At 45.7% G+C, this 19,348-nt stretch overlaps 2 protein-coding genes across 6 annotated transcripts in view; one reads left to right on the forward strand and one right to left on the reverse strand.

Annotated features, from left to right (window-relative positions):
- RHBDD1 (rhomboid domain containing 1) overlaps window positions 1-19,348 on the forward strand; it is a 190,811-nt gene that overhangs the window by 171,176 nt on the left and 287 nt on the right. For 4 of the 5 annotated variants that reach the window (XM_063695246.1, XM_063695245.1, XM_063695249.1 and 1 more), the window contains one exon: window positions 6,920-7,029. In XM_063695246.1, coding sequence (XP_063551316.1) covers window positions 6,920-7,029 — 110 coding nt within the window. Of the gene's footprint in view, window positions 1-6,919; window positions 7,030-10,439; window positions 12,375-19,348 lie in introns of those variants that run through there. The other variant, XM_063695248.1, reaches the window with a different exon arrangement.
- Window positions 1-19,348, reverse strand: part of COL4A4 (collagen type IV alpha 4 chain) — a 158,817-nt gene that overhangs the window by 2,723 nt on the left and 136,746 nt on the right. Inside the window, exons 43-47 of the mRNA XM_031008834.3 lie at window positions 17,967-17,975; window positions 14,228-14,353; window positions 4,362-4,478; window positions 2,493-2,681; window positions 230-516 (exon numbers count right to left, since the gene is read on the reverse strand). Of these exons, the coding sequence (XP_030864694.2) occupies window positions 230-516; window positions 2,493-2,681; window positions 4,362-4,478; window positions 14,228-14,353; window positions 17,967-17,975 (728 nt within the window). The remainder of the gene's footprint in view (window positions 1-229; window positions 517-2,492; window positions 2,682-4,361; window positions 4,479-14,227; window positions 14,354-17,966; window positions 17,976-19,348) is intronic.

Raw genomic sequence — 19,348 nt, forward strand, 5'->3', positions numbered from 1 at the left:
TGAAGCAAACTCATCTTCTAAATTCTACCAGTGTGACCAAAATCAATCACAAGTGTTTTTAAAAGATAATGGCCCTGCATCCCAACAGGCTATGGTTTGCAACAGTCCCCGTGACCTTATGTCCTAAGCGCAGAGTGCTCAGAATTACTGTCCAATCCAGAGAGAAATGGCGGGAGAAGGTGTTAGGAAATGGTGAATGAGCCAGGGTTTTCAAGGGCACGGGACTCACCATCAGGAATGAATATCCGATCCAGAGGCTCCTCCAGGTCTGCGGACATGGGGGGATGGACTGGTCCTGGCTGTGCACCGCCACCGCCTGGGCCGGGGCCTCGCATACCACACAGCGGCTGACATAGGGGCGGATCGCCTCTTCAGAGAGTGGCATCATGGGGAGGGGCGCAGCGCTGGCCAGCCAGTAGGATCTGTCGTTTCTCTGGGCATAGTGGCACACCTGGTGGATGTTGCAGTAGGCAAAGGGCAGCGTGCTAAACACGGGAAGGCAAGACCCTGCCAGACCTTGGGAGGGGAAGAAGAGACAGCTGGTGTCCAAGCACCCCATGTAGGTGTTCCCAGACCCTTCCTTCCTCCATCTGGCCTTTGCAGATACGTGTTCTGAAATCTGGAGGCCCTCGCCAAAGCCTACTTCTGTGGTGAGGAAGCCATTTCTGACACCTCCCTGGTCCTGTGGGCCAGCCCTCATCCCTCACTCGAGCCAAGCAGGGGGCCAGGTGCTGGAGGTGGGCACCGAGCACATCTCTGTGTTCAGGAAGCTCATGGCCTAGCAGGGAACTGGATGAGCAAACAAGCAATGAAAATACAGCACAACAAGCCCTAAGAATGAGAAGTGTGGGGTTCCGGGACCTCAAGGAAGGATAACTGGAATATGTGATTTTAAGTTAGGACTTGAAATATGAAGAGGATTTAGCCAGGCTTGGAGATGGTGGTAATGACTACTCAAAAGAGAGATATAGCGTCAGAGGGGGTTGGAGATAAGGGATCGTGGAGCTCAGAGAACTCAGACATGTTCAGTGCAGGGACTATGAGGAGAGGGTGTCTGCATTGTCTGTCTCAGGAGTGTCCAGTGATAAATCAGACCATTGGATGTGGCTTTTGTCAATCTTGTTAAGGAGTTTGGACTTTATCCCAAGAGTTCTGCAGAGTTTTAAGATGTGTGCTCTGGTTAGACCAAGGGGGGAGAAGCAAGACGGATGGTACAAAGACCAGGCAGGAAAGAAATTGATGGGAGAGGGAGAGAAGGAGAGAAGGAAACAGATTCAGGATATTAAACATCACTTCCTCCTTTCTCCTGTGCTCAAAGAAACTAGCCCCTTGTGATGGGAAAGGCCACAGCCAAACCCAAGGGAGAAATGCAGGGGATGTACAAGTAGTTGCCAGCCCAGGCTTGCACTCTTTGACTACCCTTTTTAACAGCTGGGGTCACTGCCTAGTGAGAGCAATGGCAAGCACCTCACCGTCAACTGTCCCCGTCAGCATATCCTTCCTGCACCTTCCATTCTAACCATGATTTTCTTGGAAAGACAGTGTTTCCCGGCAGCCAGGTACTTAAGCCTTTGACTTGAAATCAGTCCCACAGCTTGCAAATCTACTATTGAAAATTGACAAGGGCTGGGCACGGTGGCTCACACCTGTAATCCCAGCACTATGGGAGGCCAAGGCGGGAAGATCACCTGAGGTCAGATATTCGAGACCTACCTGGCCGCAAGACCCCAGCTCTACTAAAAATACAAAAATTATCCAGGCATGGTGGCACAAGTCTGTAGTCTCAGCTACTCAGGAGGCTGAGGCAGGAGAATCGCTTGAACCCTGGAGGTGGAGGTTGCAGTGAGCCAAGGTTGTGCCACTGCCCTCCAGCCTGGGCAACAGAGCAATACTCCATCTCAAAAAATAAAAGAGGAAAAGAGAAGAGAGAAGAGAAGAGGGGAGGGGAGGGGAGGGGAAGGGAGGGGAGGGGAAGAGAGGAGAGCGGAGAAGTGACAAGGAGCACCAAAAGATGACCCTCAAAATAAAGTTCTGTAATTTAAATTGGAGTAGGGTAGGGAGTTGATGCTGGCAAGTGCCGTAACATAACCATCAGCGTGCTGTGGCTGCACCATTTTACGTGTAAGTACAGGAACTGACCACATTCTGGTTAATTTACATTTGGAAGCAAAAAGTACATTTGATAACAGAGTTACATTTAACTTACTGAGGAAGAATCATTTTTATAAAAATAATATACTTATTATTAGCCAGATAATAATAATATACTTATTATAGCCAGATAATAATTATAGCCAGAATGAGCTTCTTTGACACTTCATAGGATCATAAGTTTAAAGGATTAGCTGAGAATGACCATGCTAGTGTTTTTTTTTAAAAGTAAGAATAATCCCATATAAGGTTAGTGATCACTTAAGGTGTTGATGAATCAGTAAAATTAACCCCAAATTTTACTCTTCAGGCAATGGAGATGGGCGATCCTGTATCCATACCAAGGTCTTGATTGTGAGCTTTCTCTTGCCCTTCCAGGTATAACAGACTATACCCAGTCCAGAGCCTGGGCATGCCCAGGGGGCAGGTGGGCTCCTGGTCCGTCTGACTGTGGAGAACCAGGAGGAAGCCACCGAGGTATCCAGGGCCAAACCCTTTGGGCCCAGGATCCCCAATGGGACCAGGAGGCCCTGGAGGAACAAAGGAAAAAAATTGAAGGCAGGTTAGGGGGTTTGGTTTAACAAATATGTTAAGCACCTCTGTTCTGGCACTGTGCTAAGCACTCAGGGAGCAGAGGGGAGCATAACTCAGCCCCTCCTCGCCTTCTGGAATGTACACAGCTACACAGCTGCAGTACATACAACAACTCATTCATCAAGTATTTGTTCCAAGCAACTCCTAGATGCCTGGGCTACATTAGCATAAAGACGGAAAACAGAGGAAAATCCCTGCCCTCATAGAGCTTGCATTACACTTGAGGAAGAGAGAGAAATAAGAAACAATAAGCATAACAAAAAGTTAAGTTATGAAATACGCTGGGAAGAAAAGAACAAGGACAGTGTAATGACACACCCCAAGTGTGGACTCCCCAGACTGAACTGCTGAGCAAGTGCTCCCCAAAGTTGGTCTTTCTTACACCTCCCAGACCTCTTCCCTGGTTCCAGCATATTGTCAGTTCCATTCTGAGAAAGCCAAAGGCTTGGGATCCACATCTACAAGTTTGGCTCTCCTCTTTGAGAAGAGAGGGAAATGGAAGGAAGGCCTTGTTCTAGCATTCTTGTTGGCAGATGGGAAATCAACAGTTCTAGAGAACGTGAGTAGGGTCTGTATCCTTCGGCACCTCTAAGGGGCTGAACTATTGCAGAAGGCCAGGAGCTGTTTCTAATTGCCAAGAGCAAAAGGTGAAGTTAGACATTGAAACCAAAAGGTATTTTTTGTGTTCTACCCTTGGTTCTGCAAGACTGGCAGGCTCTCCCCATCTACACTGTCAACCAGAGACGACAAAGCGGTAGCCTGTGGACTGAATCAGGCCTGCTCGTGTGTTTTGACCTGTAAGGATTTTACAAGTTGATATTTTGAACGAAGAGAGTATAGAGTGTAGGCCCACATTTCTGTAGACTATAATTGCCTGGAGCTGCGCTGCAGCTTTTAGCCAAAGCTCCATTTTGCTACAGACCTCACCCAGCCCTCCTCATTCGTTTCTACTCCCTACTAACCTGGTACAGGAGTTTGCATCCCTGGCCAGGTACTCTCTGGAGATGGGATTGTGTCTCAGGCTCTTTGGATCCATGCGCCTAACGAGCTACATGGTGCATTGTTTCACACTTCTATTCTGAAGAGTCCTATGTCCCCTTTCCCAACACCACTTCCCATTTTTTTTCTTTTAAGAAAGAGCCCTGTTTTCTACATCAGTGTACTAATGGCTATATGATAAGATGAAGTGAACTCAGGAAACCAGGCGATTTGGCCACTTGTAGAGGGTGAGAACACACACACCGTCCCTGAGGTCTTCATCACAGCCTCTTAAGGGTGATCCCACAGCCACCAGGCTGACCGTCCCTTCATGACCTTGAAAAGTGAACCGCAGAAATGGCCAAGACTTTGATGATGATGTATAGCAGTTTGGGAAAATACTGAATAGGATGCAAAGCCTTGTCTAGGTTTTATGATGGTTTAACATCAGTTAGAACATAAGAGATGCATCCCACTCTGTTCTCATTGTTTCAGTCTCTGATACCTGGTGAGTCAGCATCTAAGGCAAATGATCTGAATAGGATCCAGTTTGGAAAGCCACTTGAGAGATCAGAGATTTTTGTATACAACTCTAAGGTTTACAGTGTCAGAGAAAAGAGGAGTGACTGAAACTCTACCTGGTCCTCCAGGGTAGCCGTCTTCTCCTGTGTCACCTTTACGTCCGGGAGGCCCAGGAGACCCAGGGACGCCATCCACACCCCTCCTGCCATCCAGCCCAGGCTCTCCTTTGCACCCTGCACAAAAGTTTATGATGCTGGTGGTGAAAGCAACCATGACACCTGCTAGCATTTACCATGCTTATACCGTGTGCCAGCCGTGTGCCAGCCCCAGGCTTCCTTCCCACTTTGACTGAATGCATCAGCTCATTTAGTCTTTGCAATGACATGAAGTTGGGATTTTACTATCTCCACTTGCAGTTGGGGTAACTGGGGCCCCGAGAGGTCAAATAATTTGCTTAATTAAAGTCAGTGATCCCGTAAAGGGCTAGGCCAGGATTTGAAGCCAGACCAGGGAGGTGTTGAGAGACAGGTTTTCACATTTTCTTCATAGTCTTCATATATTTGACTTCAAAAAAAAAAAAAAAACTACTGAACATGTATGGCATTTATAATAAATATTTTCCTTAATAATGATTGTTTCAAAGCCTAGATGGAGAAATGAATGAAACTTAATCGGTTTCATTTGGGGTCACGTTAAATCTGGAGCATGATAGGTGCAGCAATTTTTTAAAATAGCTTTTTACTGAGTGTTTACAATGTGCTAGGTACCATGCTAATCCCTTTACGTGGATTGTCCAGTTCAGTCTTCTCAGCAGCCATATGACTAGGTACTCGTACATGCCAGTTATACCAGTGAAGAGACTGGGGCTCATAAAAGTCACAGAGCAGTCACATGTGGAGAGGAAACTTAGGCCCAAGGAAGCCAAGTGCAGAGGCCATCAACCACCAGACCCTGCCCCTGACAAGCTGCAGAGCTCTGGATATAACCTGGGGGACTTGGCAGCAATTGCGTTAATCCTTAAGGGGTTCTTTAAGTATGCAGTTACTTTTTTGTCAAGGCCTCAAATCATTAGCCACCATCTCCCTTCGGTCAGGGGAGCAGACACAATCATTGTCTTTGAGGGAGTTTATTGCTATTATACCTAATTTCCTGAATTACTAGCCTTCTCCAGGTTTCCAGTCTCTACTTGTTTTCTATTCTCTTTCTCTCTTTCTCTCTCTGTCTCTCTCTCTCTGCCACAGAGTAGCCTGGTATGGGCTGATTTGTGTACCCCCAAATTTCATGTGTTGAAGTCCTAGTCCCCGTATCTCAGAATGTGACTGTATTTGGAGATAAGGCCTTTAAGGAGGTGATTCTGTTAAAATGAGCCTCTTAGGCTGGGCCCTAATCCAGGCTGACTGGTCTCCTTATGCAAGGAGAAAATTTGGACACAGAAAGGGACCCCAGGGATGCGTGTCCCTGGAATGGCACAGAGGAGAGGCCACGTGAGGACACAGGAAGATGGTGGCATCCGCAAGCCACGGAGGGAGGCCTTGGGAGAAACCAGCCCTGTTGTGGCTCCTTGATCTTGGACTTCTGCATCCCGAATTGTGAAAAATTGTCTGTTGTTTAAGCCACTGTGTCAGTGATACTTTGTTGTGGCGGCCCGAGCAGACCTACACATAGCCTAAAATCAAACATTAAATCAAAGGGGCTTGTGTAAGTGGCTTTCACTGTTGCTTCTTGCCTTCGCCCTCCAGTGACCAGGGGATGATGATAAAGCTGAGGATGCCAGTCAACCGAGGAATTCATGGAGCCTCCCTCCCCCACCCTACTGAGGGACCAGCCTTGCCTGATAACCATTAAATGAGTGTGTTAACACAGACGCTGACCGAAACCCTCTACCCTTAAAGCAGCAACCCTGTCATGAAAAGGATGCATGGAGGTTTAAGGAGGTTTGACTTGGTGTTGCAAGCTAGCAAGAATCGAAGATTTCCCACGCAGGCCCCTCCCTGCCCCTCTGCGGCCCCAGGTGAGGCCCTGACTGTGCGTCCACACGTAGTAGAATAGCTAACTTGCCTAGAGCAACCCTGGACTCTAATCTTCCTCCTCCAACCCACCTGAGCAACATCAATAGGAAACACAGGGCTAAACAGCGCAATGACACGGTCCTACTGCTCCTGAGAACAGAACCCCAATGACATTCTGGAACACTGGCTCACACTTTGGTAGAAATCAGCATCTGCCTTGGTAGGTCGGGGTGGGGCCTGAGAATCTGCATTTCTAGCAGTCCCCAGGTGATGCTGATGCTGCCAGTCCCAGGAACCACACGTTGAGAACCAGTGCTCTAGATGATTTAACTTTAAAACTCTTTCCGGTCATGACCTTGGCGGCATATTTTGAAAATCCTATATTTCTGTCTATTCTTGAAACCAGAAATTCTACTCAGGGAATTTAGTTTAAAGAAACAACAACAATAATAGCAAACACAAGTACTGTTTATTCTGTGTCAGGCCGTGTTCTAAGTGCTTTTTATGTTAGTGAATCCACATAATCCTCACAATCAGCCCTTCTTACAGATCAGGAAACTGAGTCATGGGTTATGTGGTAGAGCCAGAGTTACGAACATATGTCATCTACTTCCAGAATCTCTGCTCTTTTATTTCTTTTGTGTTTTGTTTGTTTGTTTTTCCAGATGGAGTCTCGCTGTATCGTCCTGGCTGGAGTGGAGTGGCACAATCTCGGCTCACTGCGGCCTTCACCTCCCAGTTCAAGAGATTCTCCTGCCTCCCGCAAAGGCTAAAGGTACTGCCTCCCGACTAGCTGGGACTACAGGCACGGGCCACCATGCCTGGCTTTTTTTTTTTTTTTTTTTTTTCTGAGATGGAGTCTTGCTCTGTTGGCCATGCTGGAGTGCAGTGGCATGACCTCAGCTCACTGCAACCTCAGCCTCTCAGGTTCAAGTGATTCTCCTGCCTCAGCCTCCTGAGTAGCTGGGACTACAGGTGTGCGCCACCAAGCCCAGCTAATTTTTTTGTATTTTTAGTAGAGACAGGGTTTCACCATGTTGGCCAGGCTGGTCTCAAACTGCTGACCTCAGGTTATCTGCCCACCTCAGCCTCCCATAGTGCTGGGATTACAGGCGTGAGACACCACACCCAGCCCTTATTTCCAGAACCTCTGTTCCTATCCATTACACTATTTCTTCATGATAATCAGGGATGCGTATAAGTAAGATATCATTACCAGTTGCTTATCGTAGTGAGAAAGTGGAAACTCCTTAAATCAGAGTAGTTACTGGACCAGCAGCAGCGGCAGCACCTGGGAATGTGTTAGAAATAAAGACTCTCAGAGCCCTCTCCTTACCTAACAAATCAGGTCTGGGGGGCGCCTCAGCGAGCTGTGTTTTAACAAGCTCCTCAGGGATTCTGATGGTTCATGAAGCTCGAGAACCAAAGCCTTAAATGTTCCTCGTGACACCCCCTCCCTACCCCCAGGTTCAGCTCCCCTGTTAGAAATTCCCACATTACCCCTTGTTAACACTCAACATGTCCAAACTGACTTGCTCAATGTCTTCATTTTCTGCTAGCCTGTGGCTCCAAAAAGCAGGGCCTTGTTGGATTAACTTCTTTCTAGCAGAGCAGCTGGCAGCAAACCAATCAATAATTGGTGAAGGTAGTGGTTAAATAAATTATGGCACAATCAGATAAGGCAATATTCCTCAGCTACTATAGATAATATTGTAGGAAAATATGTAATGACATAGAAGTAAGGTTATGTTAAGAACAGTTTGCCAACAAGTATGCCTAGGATGATCGTGCAGAAATAAAACTGGAAAAATATACAGGCAATTGTGTCTTTTAAAAGTGTGTTTAGTTTTAAGTTACCTTTTTTTTCTTTTGTAATAAAGTTTTTTTCTTCCCCTTCACCAAATGCCTACCCCATAGGCTAAAGGTACATCTCCCATCTCCTACCACATCCCTCCCTACATAAATGGTCTTCAACATTAGGTGGTTCTGCACCGCCCCACCCCACCCCTCACCCCAGCAGACACTTGGCAATGTCTGGAGGCATTTTGGGTCCTCACATGGAGGAAGAGGTCATTACTGGCATCTAGCAGGATAGGGGCAAGAGATGCTGCTTAACATCCTAGAATCCACCAAACAGCCCTCCAGGATAGAGAACGATCGGGCCCCAAATGTCAGCAGCACTGAGGTTGAGAAACCGCTCCACACAGTAGGCTACATCCAAGAGTCATGTGTTCATTCACCAAATGTTTACCAAACACCCTCCATGACCCAGGCCTGTGTATGGATATCACACTGAATAAGACAATATCCTGCCCTCAAGCTTCTTACGGTCTCTATAACAGTGGTTGGCAAATTACAGCCTGTGGGCCATTTACTGCCCATTTTAGTAACCCCAGTTACCGTGGAACACATGCATTCATTTACGTGTTATCTACAGCTATGCTGCAGCAGCAGGGGTGAGTGGTCGCAGCAAACATCATCTGGCTCCAAAGCTGAAGCAGGGGATTGAAGTGTTCAGGTAATGAGGTAGATGTCTCACTTGCCTGCCCTCGGTTCCACACGCCCCACTGATTGTAAAGTTGCATCCTCATATTGCCTGCCTGAGAGTGTCCCCTTCTTCTTCTTACATCCCTACGACCAGCCAGTCTCTCCCCTCCATGCCCTGTGCTGGTTGAGCTACACTCAGTGCAGACATCCCAGTGTCCGATATGCTCCTGTTATGCTTTTGTGCTCCCAGGATTAGAAACGAATTATTTCAGAGTGTCCTGGACTGCACGCTGTACATGGTTACCATTCAGTAGGTGAGAAAGGAAACATCCCCACCTCCCCATCTGGGTGAGAGGAGCCCTGCCCTTCCTGGTGACTGGGCAGAAACCTCTCCCCGGGGTGGCACTCCTGGTGGAATCTGGAACTCCACCATCTTCCAAGAGAGTATCAGTTATCTTGGAAGGAACATGGGACCCCAACAGTGAGCTCAGAGCATTCCTTTCTCTGTCTCACCCAACAAGATGATTCTAACATGCAATATATTCTAGAAAGGGCTGCCTTAGTGCTTATGGGTTAGGAGTTTCTCCCTTCCACTGAACAGGCAGCAGCAGGGACTCCTCCTGATGTATAGACTCATGGTGAGATCACTATAGATCTGGGAAAAAGAGTCCTCACACCAGACGTTATCACGTGGGCTTTACTCCCTTTAGGGTGAGGCAAAGAGAAATTGTCAGGCGGAAGACATTTCCTGAGAAACAGGAAGGAAGGCTCTTCTTATTAACCTGAGCTCTATGTTCAGAGCTTTCCACCTTAGGGACTTGTTCCCTACTTGGAACTAGTTTTAAGGAATAAAACTAAACATCAAAAAAAACCCTCCAGTGTTAGATGGATGACCTCCTGAGAGGGCAAGTGTTGCCTGGAAGAGAAACACAACCCTAACAGGGTGTGGGTACATCCATTAGGCAGGAACAGTTCAAAACAAAATGGAAAACCCTTTTGAGTTCACTGTAGGAAGCTTCAGCCTTTGAGGGCCGCCCTGGAAGGAAAAGTTGTAGATCAAAGAGATCTGTGCGTAGAAGAGCGTTAGGCCTCCTGTGGTGGACTAATCGACCCACTTCGTGTGGCTGTCATCCACCCATATTGGGCAGGAAAGAGCCAGAAGTTTGTTCATTTCTATGTAAGTCTCAGCTGTAGCACATGGTTACAAAATCAGCTTAGCAATGAAAGAAAAGATTTTTTAATTTTTTTTTTTACCTTTTATTTTAGGTTCAGGGGTACGTGTGAAGTTTGTTACATAGGTAAACTCATGCCATGGAGGTTTGTTGTACTGATGATTATTTCATCACCCAGGAATTAAGCCCAGTACTCAGTAGTTATCTTTTTTGTCTACTTGAGGCTGGTGGGGAGGAGGAGGTAGAGGAGCAGAAAAGAGAAGATTCTGAAGGGAAAACAGGAAGATGCCAACAACATCATTTTAAGTGAACATTGTTCTTTCTAGTGGCAGCCATTTCTTTTCGGCACCCAATCTTGAGGGTGGTATATGTGGTGGTGGTATATAAGCCCAACCTTTCCTTAAGGCTCTGCTCAAATACCAGTTCTTGCTGGGGTCCTAGCTGTCCTGCAGTTCTCCACACTGGAATTAACCTCTCCCAGTACCCTTGACTTGCAACTCTTTTGTTTTGTTTTGTTTTGTTTTAGATGGAGTTTCGCTCTTCTTGCCCAGGCTGGAGTGGTGTATATGGCCCCTCACACCCTGCTGAAAAAATGCCTTCAGAAAACGCTAGAGAATGAGCAACATGGCCTACAGATGGCCCAGGTCAGCCAGGGTTTGGCATTAGGCCCTTAGAATATACCTGTCACTCTTTAGTAACTGGACAGGATGACCAATACAGCCAGTGTGCCCAGCAGGCATAGACAAGGCTGAGGAAGGCATAGACATGGCGGGGAAGAGAGGTCCTTTGTAACAGGAACCCAGAGGCTCCTATCAGAGAAGAGGGGCCCCAGAAGAAAGCAAGGGCTTGGGAGTGGGTGCACAGGACAAAAAGGAGCCCCAGGGAAGCTGGGCCACATGGTGAGAACATAGGAAGAGAAGGCGATGCTTCACCGTAACGACGGGGCACTTTTTTAAAAACATCATAATCATGTAGGTGTTAGAGAGGTGGCCTTGGAGTGTCCCCACTTCCAGCAGGCAGGGTCAGTGGCTCCAATAAAGAGAGGGCACAGGAACCCAGGGAAGGCCCTCCTGTGGCCACGTGCAGCGGATGAGCCCATGAAACCCTAAGTCAGGGGAATTAGAGATCACAGGCAAGCACACCTGGGCCACATAAGCACTAGATCATCTTTCAGAAGCTCATAGTCTATGGAGAGAGAATCTTGTTCTTGTTCATGTCAAAGATAACTATCATGTTCAAGTGTAAAGAATTGACCCATTCACGTATTTTTCTCTTCCTAGTTACTTTCTTTGGTTATTTTTTTAAAGCCACCACAGTGGGTGACCCCAACCATCCCTCTGGCCTCAATTTTGATGTTGAGGTGGAGCAGTGCATTTCAACCTTGGCTGCCTGCTACAGTCACCTGGGGGGCATTGAAAAATGTTAACATTCAGGCCCTGCCACCTTCCACATCCTATTGGTCTGAGATTAGGCCCAGGTACCAATATTCTTTCAAGATCCTCCAGGTGATTTTAACCTGCAGCTAGGATTGCCTTGCTAAGAAACGTTCTACTCTTAGCTGAATCTTTAAGGAGTGCATTCATATAATAGGGCGTCTCAAATTTGAATATGTATGCAGCTATTTTGGGACCTTGTTAAAATGCAGATCCTGATTCTGTAGGTCGGGGCGGGACCAAAGTTGCTGCTAGTTCCTGGACCAGGACCGCAGTTACAGTAGCAAGGATGTTGCTAACTCCTAGACGCCTGGTTATTAGGCCAACCAGCCCAGTCTGTGCTCCCGCCATCTCCCTGTTGAACAATTCTGGCGCCTCAAAGCCCAACCTTTCCTTAAGGCTGTGGTCAAATACCAGCTCTTACTGGGGTCCCAGCAGTCCTGTAGTTCTCCACACTGGAATTAACCTCTCACCATCCCATTCTCCCAATACCCTTGACTTGCAACTCTTTGTTTTGTTTCGTTTTGTTTTAGACGGAGTTTCACTCTTGTTGCCCAGGCTACAGTGCAGTGGTGCTATCTCAGCTCACTGCAACCTCTGCCTCCTGGGTTCAAGCGATTCTCCTGCCTCAGCCTCCTAAGTAGCTGGGATTACAGGCATCTGCCACCACGCTCAGCTAATTTTGTATTTTAAGTAGAGACGGGGTTTTACCATGTTGGCCAGGCTAGTCTCAAACTCATGACCTCAGGTGATCTGCCCACCTTGGCCTCCCAGAGTGCTGGGATTACAGGCGTGAGCCACAACACCCAGCTTGCAACTCCTTTTTGACATGAATTGTGTAATAATCTACCATTACTTTAAGTTATTTATATTCTGCTGGCTATTTCTTTCATGGGATTATGAGACCCTGGAGGGGGAAAACACATCTTACTCATCTTTGTATCACCCACACCACCTAGTAGCATACTTTACAAAGAGTAGAGGGAGTCTGGAAGTACTTACTGAATTGAATTTGCAGAACCCAGTTATAGGTCACGTCTTCAAGTTGGAAGTTATTTTTTTAAGTTGGAGGGACCCAGCTCTGGTTATTGCAAATATATACACAACAAGGCAGCTTGGTTTTAAAATGAGGTTGATGACTAGTAATACCGACTGACAGAACTTTATGCATGCAAGGAGTATCAAGAAAGATGAGTTAAATAAAGACTGGCCCAATTCCCAGTTCTCACGGGCCGTTAAAAGAAGTTGCTACAACCAACACCCAATTAACCTGGTGCACAAACACAGATGCAATGCAATAAACACACACAACGAAAACCCAAATTAATTTGAGGAAGGCTCCAGGGCTGTTTTGGTCACCACCTAAGAATGAGTCTGACTCCTGTTGAGAGGAACATCTCTTGGGCACTTAACTTCTTGGTTTTGGGGAACCACAAGAAAAACAAGTGGTACAAAATTCAGTTCTGCTTCCAATTCCTGTGTCCCTGAACCAAAAAAAGTCCAAATCACAGTGGGGCAGTGTGGGAGGTGAAAGGAGAGAGAACATCCTGGTTCCTCCTTTTCAAAGAATTTGCCCATGAGTTTTCTAGACTCATAGCTACTATCAATGTGTCTAAAGAGAACAGTGACTTCTAGATACCCAGCCCTGGGCTCCCTAATATCTTTGTAAATTACCCAATGCAGTGGGGATATGTGGAAAGAAAACAAACCATTCGGAGAACACTTTTTTCTTCTTTTTTTTTTTTTTTTTTTTGAGATGGAGTTTCACTCTTGTTGCCCAGACTGGAGTGCAGCTCACTGCAACCTCTGCCTCCGCCGTTCAAGCGATTCTCCTGTCTCAGCCTCCCAAGTGGCTGGGATTACAGGTGCCCGCCACCAAGCCCTGCTAATTTTTGTACTTTTAGTAAGAGACAAGGTCTCACCATGTTGGCCAGGTTGGTCTCAAACTCCTGACCTCAGGTGATCCACCCGCCTCGGCCTCCCACAGTGCTGGGATTACAGGCGTGAGCCACCGCGCCTGGCTGGAGAACACTTTTTAAAAGAATGGTTTCGCTTAAATACTTGAATAAGGATCCTGCCACCCCGGCAGTTACTGAACAATGCTCCAGTGATTAACCATGTAGTAACTGCCAAAACGTACAGCAAGACCCTGTTTTTCCCCATCCCTCCTCTAACAGCTCCTACTTCCTTCTTGCAGGCTCTGTTTCCGCTCCACCCAGCCCCAATTCAATTGTTTTTAACTCAAAATCAAGTAGGCAGCTATTAATGACTGTTCATGGAGCATCTACCATGTTGTGCTAAGAGGTTTGAAAACTCCACATCCAAAAGCTGGCCAAGAATGAAAGATTTAAGTAGGAGTTCCACATAAAAATAGAAAGGATGGGCCAGGTGCAGTGGCCCATGCCTGTAATCCCAGCACTGTGGGAGGCCGAGGCGGGCGGATCACGAGGTCAGGAGATCGAGACCATCCTGGCTAACTCGGTGAAACCCCATCTCCACTAAAAATACAAAAAATTACCTGGGCGTGGTGGTGGGTGCCTGTAGTCCCAGCTACTCGGGAGGCTGAGGCAGGAGAATGGTGTGAACCCGGGAGGCGGAGCTTGCAGTGAGCCAAGATGGTGCCACTGCACTCCAGCCTGGGTGACAGAGCGAGACTCCGTCTCAAAAATAAAATAAAATAAAATAATAGAAGGGATGTGTGGATCCAGTTAGCCCATGATTGATGTACTTTGGATCAAGGTAGAAACAAATTGCAAAGGGAAAGACATGCTTTCTCCTCACTAGTTTAGGCTCCATATAAAAAGCTACAAAATAAAATATCTAGAATTTCATTTCAGCAATATATCATGAAAATAATGAACAATCAGCATGCAGCTCATACCTGGTCCTGGGGGGCCTCTCATTCCAGGGAGCCCCATGGCTCCTTCTGGTCCTCTCATGCCTGGCGCCCCAGGAAGGCCTGGGATTCGGGGACAGTCATCCACATCTGCAGGTGGCCCCGGTTCACCTGAAATTGGAATCACCGCTTGTGTAATGGATGCACGTGCTTATGAACAAGCTCCTTCTACAGTCTCTGGTTAAAGTTGGACTTCTGACACTATACTGAAATTTAGTACAAATTCAGTATAAAATTCAGTATAAATGTTTGTAAAGATTCAACAATCCAATGTAAGTTCCATGAAGGCAGGAATTTGTCTTATGCCCTGGAGGGTACATGAAAAAATTCCAGAATGTCGGGCTGACCGAATGAGTGAATGGAGTATCAGAGGACGCAGAAGTATGAAATAGTGAAGGTCGGATGATGCAGCAACGTGATGACCCTCACAGGATTGCCCAATCTCTGGGCCATTTTTTACTGGAGTAGCAGCCCCAGGTAGCATTGCAAGAGGGACTGGTGGGTTCCTAAAGCTCAGCTTCATGTGTCCCTGAGTCCTTACTCTACACTGCAGCCACGTGGGTTTCCATAGTGTCAGTCACTCACATAGAATTTCAGGATTGCTAGAGGCTCAGAAGCAGTGACTTTCAACCTTGAGTGAACATTGGACTTATCCAGGGGAGTCATGGAAATACACTGATGCCTGGGTCCCACTCCCAGAAATACTGATTTACTTGATAATAGGATGTGGCCTAAGCAGTGTCCTCATCATTGGCTGCATAATAAACTCAGCTGGTGAGCTTTTCAAAAGTACTCATGAATACTGGGGCCCCATCTACACTAATTAAATAGGAATTTCTGGGGGTGGGACCTGGGTGTCAGTAGTTTTTGGGTTGTTTGTTTAACTCCCACGATGATTCCAGTGTCCATTAGGGCTGAAAGCACGGTTGGAAAGCTATAATTCTGACTGTAGCACATCAGAATCGTGTCGCTAGTTTGTTAGAAACCAGAGTTCCTGAGTCAGAAGGTCTGAAGGGGGGGCCATGTACATCTCTAACATGTTCCCAGGGAGGCTGATGGCGTTGATCTGGGAATCTCACTTTGAAAAACACAGGCTGGGCACGGTGGCTCACACCTGTAATCCCAGCACTTTGGGAAGCCAAGGCGGGTGGATCACTTGAGATCAGGAGTTTGAGACCAGCCTGGCCAACATGGTGAAACCCCATCTCTACTAAAAAAAAAAAATAGCTGGGTGTACTGGCAAGTGCCTGTAGTTCCAGCTACTCAGGAGGCTGAGGCAGGAGAATCCCTGGAACCCAGGAGACAGAGGTTGCATGAGCTGAGATCGTCCCACTGCACTCCAGCCTGGGTGACAGAGCAAGATTCCGTCTCAAAAAAAGAAAAAAGAAAAAAGAAAACCACTATACTAAAGATGTGAGATTTTTTTTCTTTTACTTTCACATCTTTAAGACATCTTTTCTAAAGCTTCATTCAGTCATCCTGCAAACATCACAGAGGGATAAGAAATAATAACACTGAACAATAATGACAACAGCTAAGGCTCACTGAATGCTTTATCATGTATCAGGCCCTGTGCTGAATGCTTTTACTATTAAATCCTCCCAAGAAGACTGTGTATGTGCTACTGTTATGAGAAGGGTACAAACAAGAACACTCAGGCTTCGCCAGGCGCGGTGGCTCATGCCTGTAATTCCAGCACTTTGGGAGGCCAAGATGGACAGATCACGAGGTCAAGAGATTGAGACCATCCTGGCCAACATGGTGAAACCCTGTCTCTACTAAAAATACAAAAATTAGTCGGGTGTGGTGGTGCACAGTCCCAGCTACTCAGGAGGCTGAGGGAGGAGAATCACTTGAACCCGGGAGGCGGAGATTGCAGTGAGCCAGGATCACACCATTAAACTCCAGCCTGGTGACAGAGCAAGTCTCTGTCTCAAAAAACAAACAAACAAAAAAAAAAATACTCAGGCTCAGGCAAATAAGTGACACTTCTGTGGTGACACAGCTTACACACAGCAGAGTCTGGATTGCAATCCAGGGCATTCTGACTCCAAACCCATGTTCTTAACCACCTCATCAGACTGCATCAGGAACTCTCAATATCTGGGTAACAAATTCTAAGAAATGAAACATATTTTAAAAGGTATCATCTGGCCAGGCATGGTGTTTCACGCCTGTAATCCCAGCACTTTGGGAGGCCGAGGCGGGTGGACTGCCTGAGTTTGGGAGTTCAAGACCAGCCTGGGCAACAGGGCGAAGCCCCATCTCTACTAAAATTACAAGAAATTAGCCAGGTGTGGTGGCACATGCCTGTAATCCCAGCTACCTGGGAGGCTGAGGTAGGAAAACTGCTTGAACCTGGGAGTGCAGTGGTGGAATCTCCAGCCTGGGCAGCAGAGCAAGACTCTGTCTCCAAAAAAATTAAATAAAAATAAAAGATATCATCTGATTAGCTATGGTGTTCTTCAAATGTATGCAAAAGTGTGAAATAATTTCAGGAACATCAATCATAAAGCACTAAGAAAATCCTTCACAAAACGTGGCATAACAACAAAGTTTTAGTCTCCTAATACTTACTGGGCCTGTGTAAAATGACCTGGAATTCTTATGAGCTATTTGGAATTTAACTCCATGTAAAATATGGTATAAAACCACAAGCCACACAGGGCCAAATGTATTTTTATAATAAGTACAGTTTAATGTAAAACTTGGCTTTTCTACTATGGGTGACTTGAGAGAGATGCATAGAGGCATCTTCTATTTTCCCTGAGTAATGTCTGGCCCTTCCCAGTGGGAACGGAGTTCAGAAAGTGGGAGCATGTGTTTGGTGCTTCCTATTTAGAATTTTGATGCTCTCTTGAAATGACTTTATACATACAATCACAGAGAGACAGGATTGAAATGAAAACATCAAATACAGTTTAATTTTTCAATATAAACATTGAAAATACCAGGACTTTTTACATTTTTGATTTTGCTTTTCTTTACTTTTTAATAAGTCAGAAACTGAAAAATAAAAAGCGGGAGCTGAGGCCTCTCTTCTAAAGACCCTAAAAATAATACATGGTGTCTGTATTCACAGCAATTTTCATTAGGACTAATAACAGAGGCCTGGAAAGAACAAATGCAGGCAGTCACAATTTTTCTTTTTCTCTTTTGAGAAATGCTTTTTATTTTCTTTGAAAATGCCAGGCACAAAATAACACATTGTTTTTGCACTGCAGAGCATTAAGTGAACATTTTCCTTTTAACACACAAAGAAATGTGCTCCTTGAAAGTGGACTTGAGGGTGTGATAGGAAAGGCTTGTCACAGCCCCTTACTGGGAGGTGAGGCCCCATTTTTTAATGTTGTATATACCATTTATTTTAGGGATGCTCTAGGTATTTATATTGTAGAATTTAAAAAAGGAACTTACATTGGTATGTACTATATAGCCTTTGACAGAGAAAGCCCACATACTTCATGCCCAAATTGAAACTATATAAGCTAAGGCTCTACACTGCCTTGACAACCTATAATGAGGCTGAGTGTGAGCACGCTCTAATATGAGGTTACTATATCTGTAATGAGGAAGCAAAGCACTGCAGCTTAATATCCTTACAGCACCCCATCTATAAAAATGTAACAAAGTTTAGCTCACACATACAGAGGAAAAAGGACAAGTACAGAAATGACTAGAAACCAGAGTGCGGAGAAATTACCAATTTTATAGCAAAGCTTACCTCTGGGACCTAGAGGGATCCAAAGACAACAAACAAGGCCAGTCCATGATTTTCACAGGGTGGAAAGAGATTTTAAATTTGTGGATTAGGACAAAAATGAAATAGATTAAGAACATATATAATAATTTGAGGCAGCATCAATGACAAGCAGAATGGCAGCATCTTATTTACATAAAATGTCCACATCAATGTGACTGACAGGAGCAGCTATGATTTAGTAACGGAGTTTTCATCTCTAGAATGACTTGAAACTCTCTTGAGCAATATAAAATTCTAGTTGATTTCTTCTGGCAAATATCCTCTAATTTAATGCATGTAGGAATTCTATCCATTTAAAAGCTTCTGAAAATTTCATATTAATTTGCCAAGTATAGGGTATGCATAGAAAGGAAATATGAAAAGAATCAACATATAGGCCAGGCTCAGTGGCTCACACCTGTAATCCCAGCACTTTGGGAGGCCAAGGCGGGTGGATCACGAGGTCAGAAGATCGAGACCATCCTGGCTAACACGGTGAAACCCCGTCTCTACTAAAAATACAAAAAAATTAGCTGCGTGAGGTGGCGGGCGCCTGTAGTCCCAGCTACTTGGGAGGCTGAGGCAGGAGAATGGCGTGAACCCGGGAGGCGGAGCTTGCAGTGAGCCGAGATCACACCACTGCACTCCAGCCTGGGCGACAAAGCGAGACTCCGTCTCAAAAAAAAAAAACAAAGAATCAACATATAAGCCCTTGTTCCTCCTGTCCTATGATACATCATAAAGCAGTGCTATTTATTTATTCTTTGGACTAGAGTGCTAATTTAGGACACTGCGAAATATTCTGAACTGACGCCACATTACCATAATATTGATTTAGGATCTTGAAAGATATTACTTCTGCCCATCTCAAATACACGTCTGTTTGCCCCTTCTCTCCCCAACTCTTCCTTGTCGTAATTTGACCCTATGGTTAAAAAGTGTTGCCTATAGAGGTAAACTGAATAGCTTTCTTCCTTCCTAGGAACAAATGGAATTTACAGAAAAAAATTAAATAAAACATCTAGGAAAATCAATGAAAATTCAGGGATCGGAATTGAATATACGATCCTAACAAATAATAATCAAATCAGTCTTTGCCTCTTGCATGAAGGAACACATATTTATTTCCCTTAGAAACAGTCTATGTGGGCCAAGCACAGTGGCTCATGCCTGTAATCCCAGCACTTTGGGAGGCTGAGGTGGGCTGATCACCTGAGGTCAGGAGTTTGAGACCAGCCTTGCCAACGTGGTGAAACTCTGTCTCTATTAAAATACAAAAATTAGCTAGGCGCAGTGGCACACGCCTGTAATCCTAGATACTTGAGTTTGAGTCAGGTGGATCACTTGAACCCAGGAGGCGGAGG

This window comes from Gorilla gorilla, chromosome 11 (assembly GCF_029281585.2).
Source record: "Gorilla gorilla gorilla isolate KB3781 chromosome 11, NHGRI_mGorGor1-v2.1_pri, whole genome shotgun sequence".
In the NCBI taxonomy this organism is placed as follows: domain Eukaryota; kingdom Metazoa; phylum Chordata; class Mammalia; order Primates; family Hominidae; genus Gorilla; species Gorilla gorilla.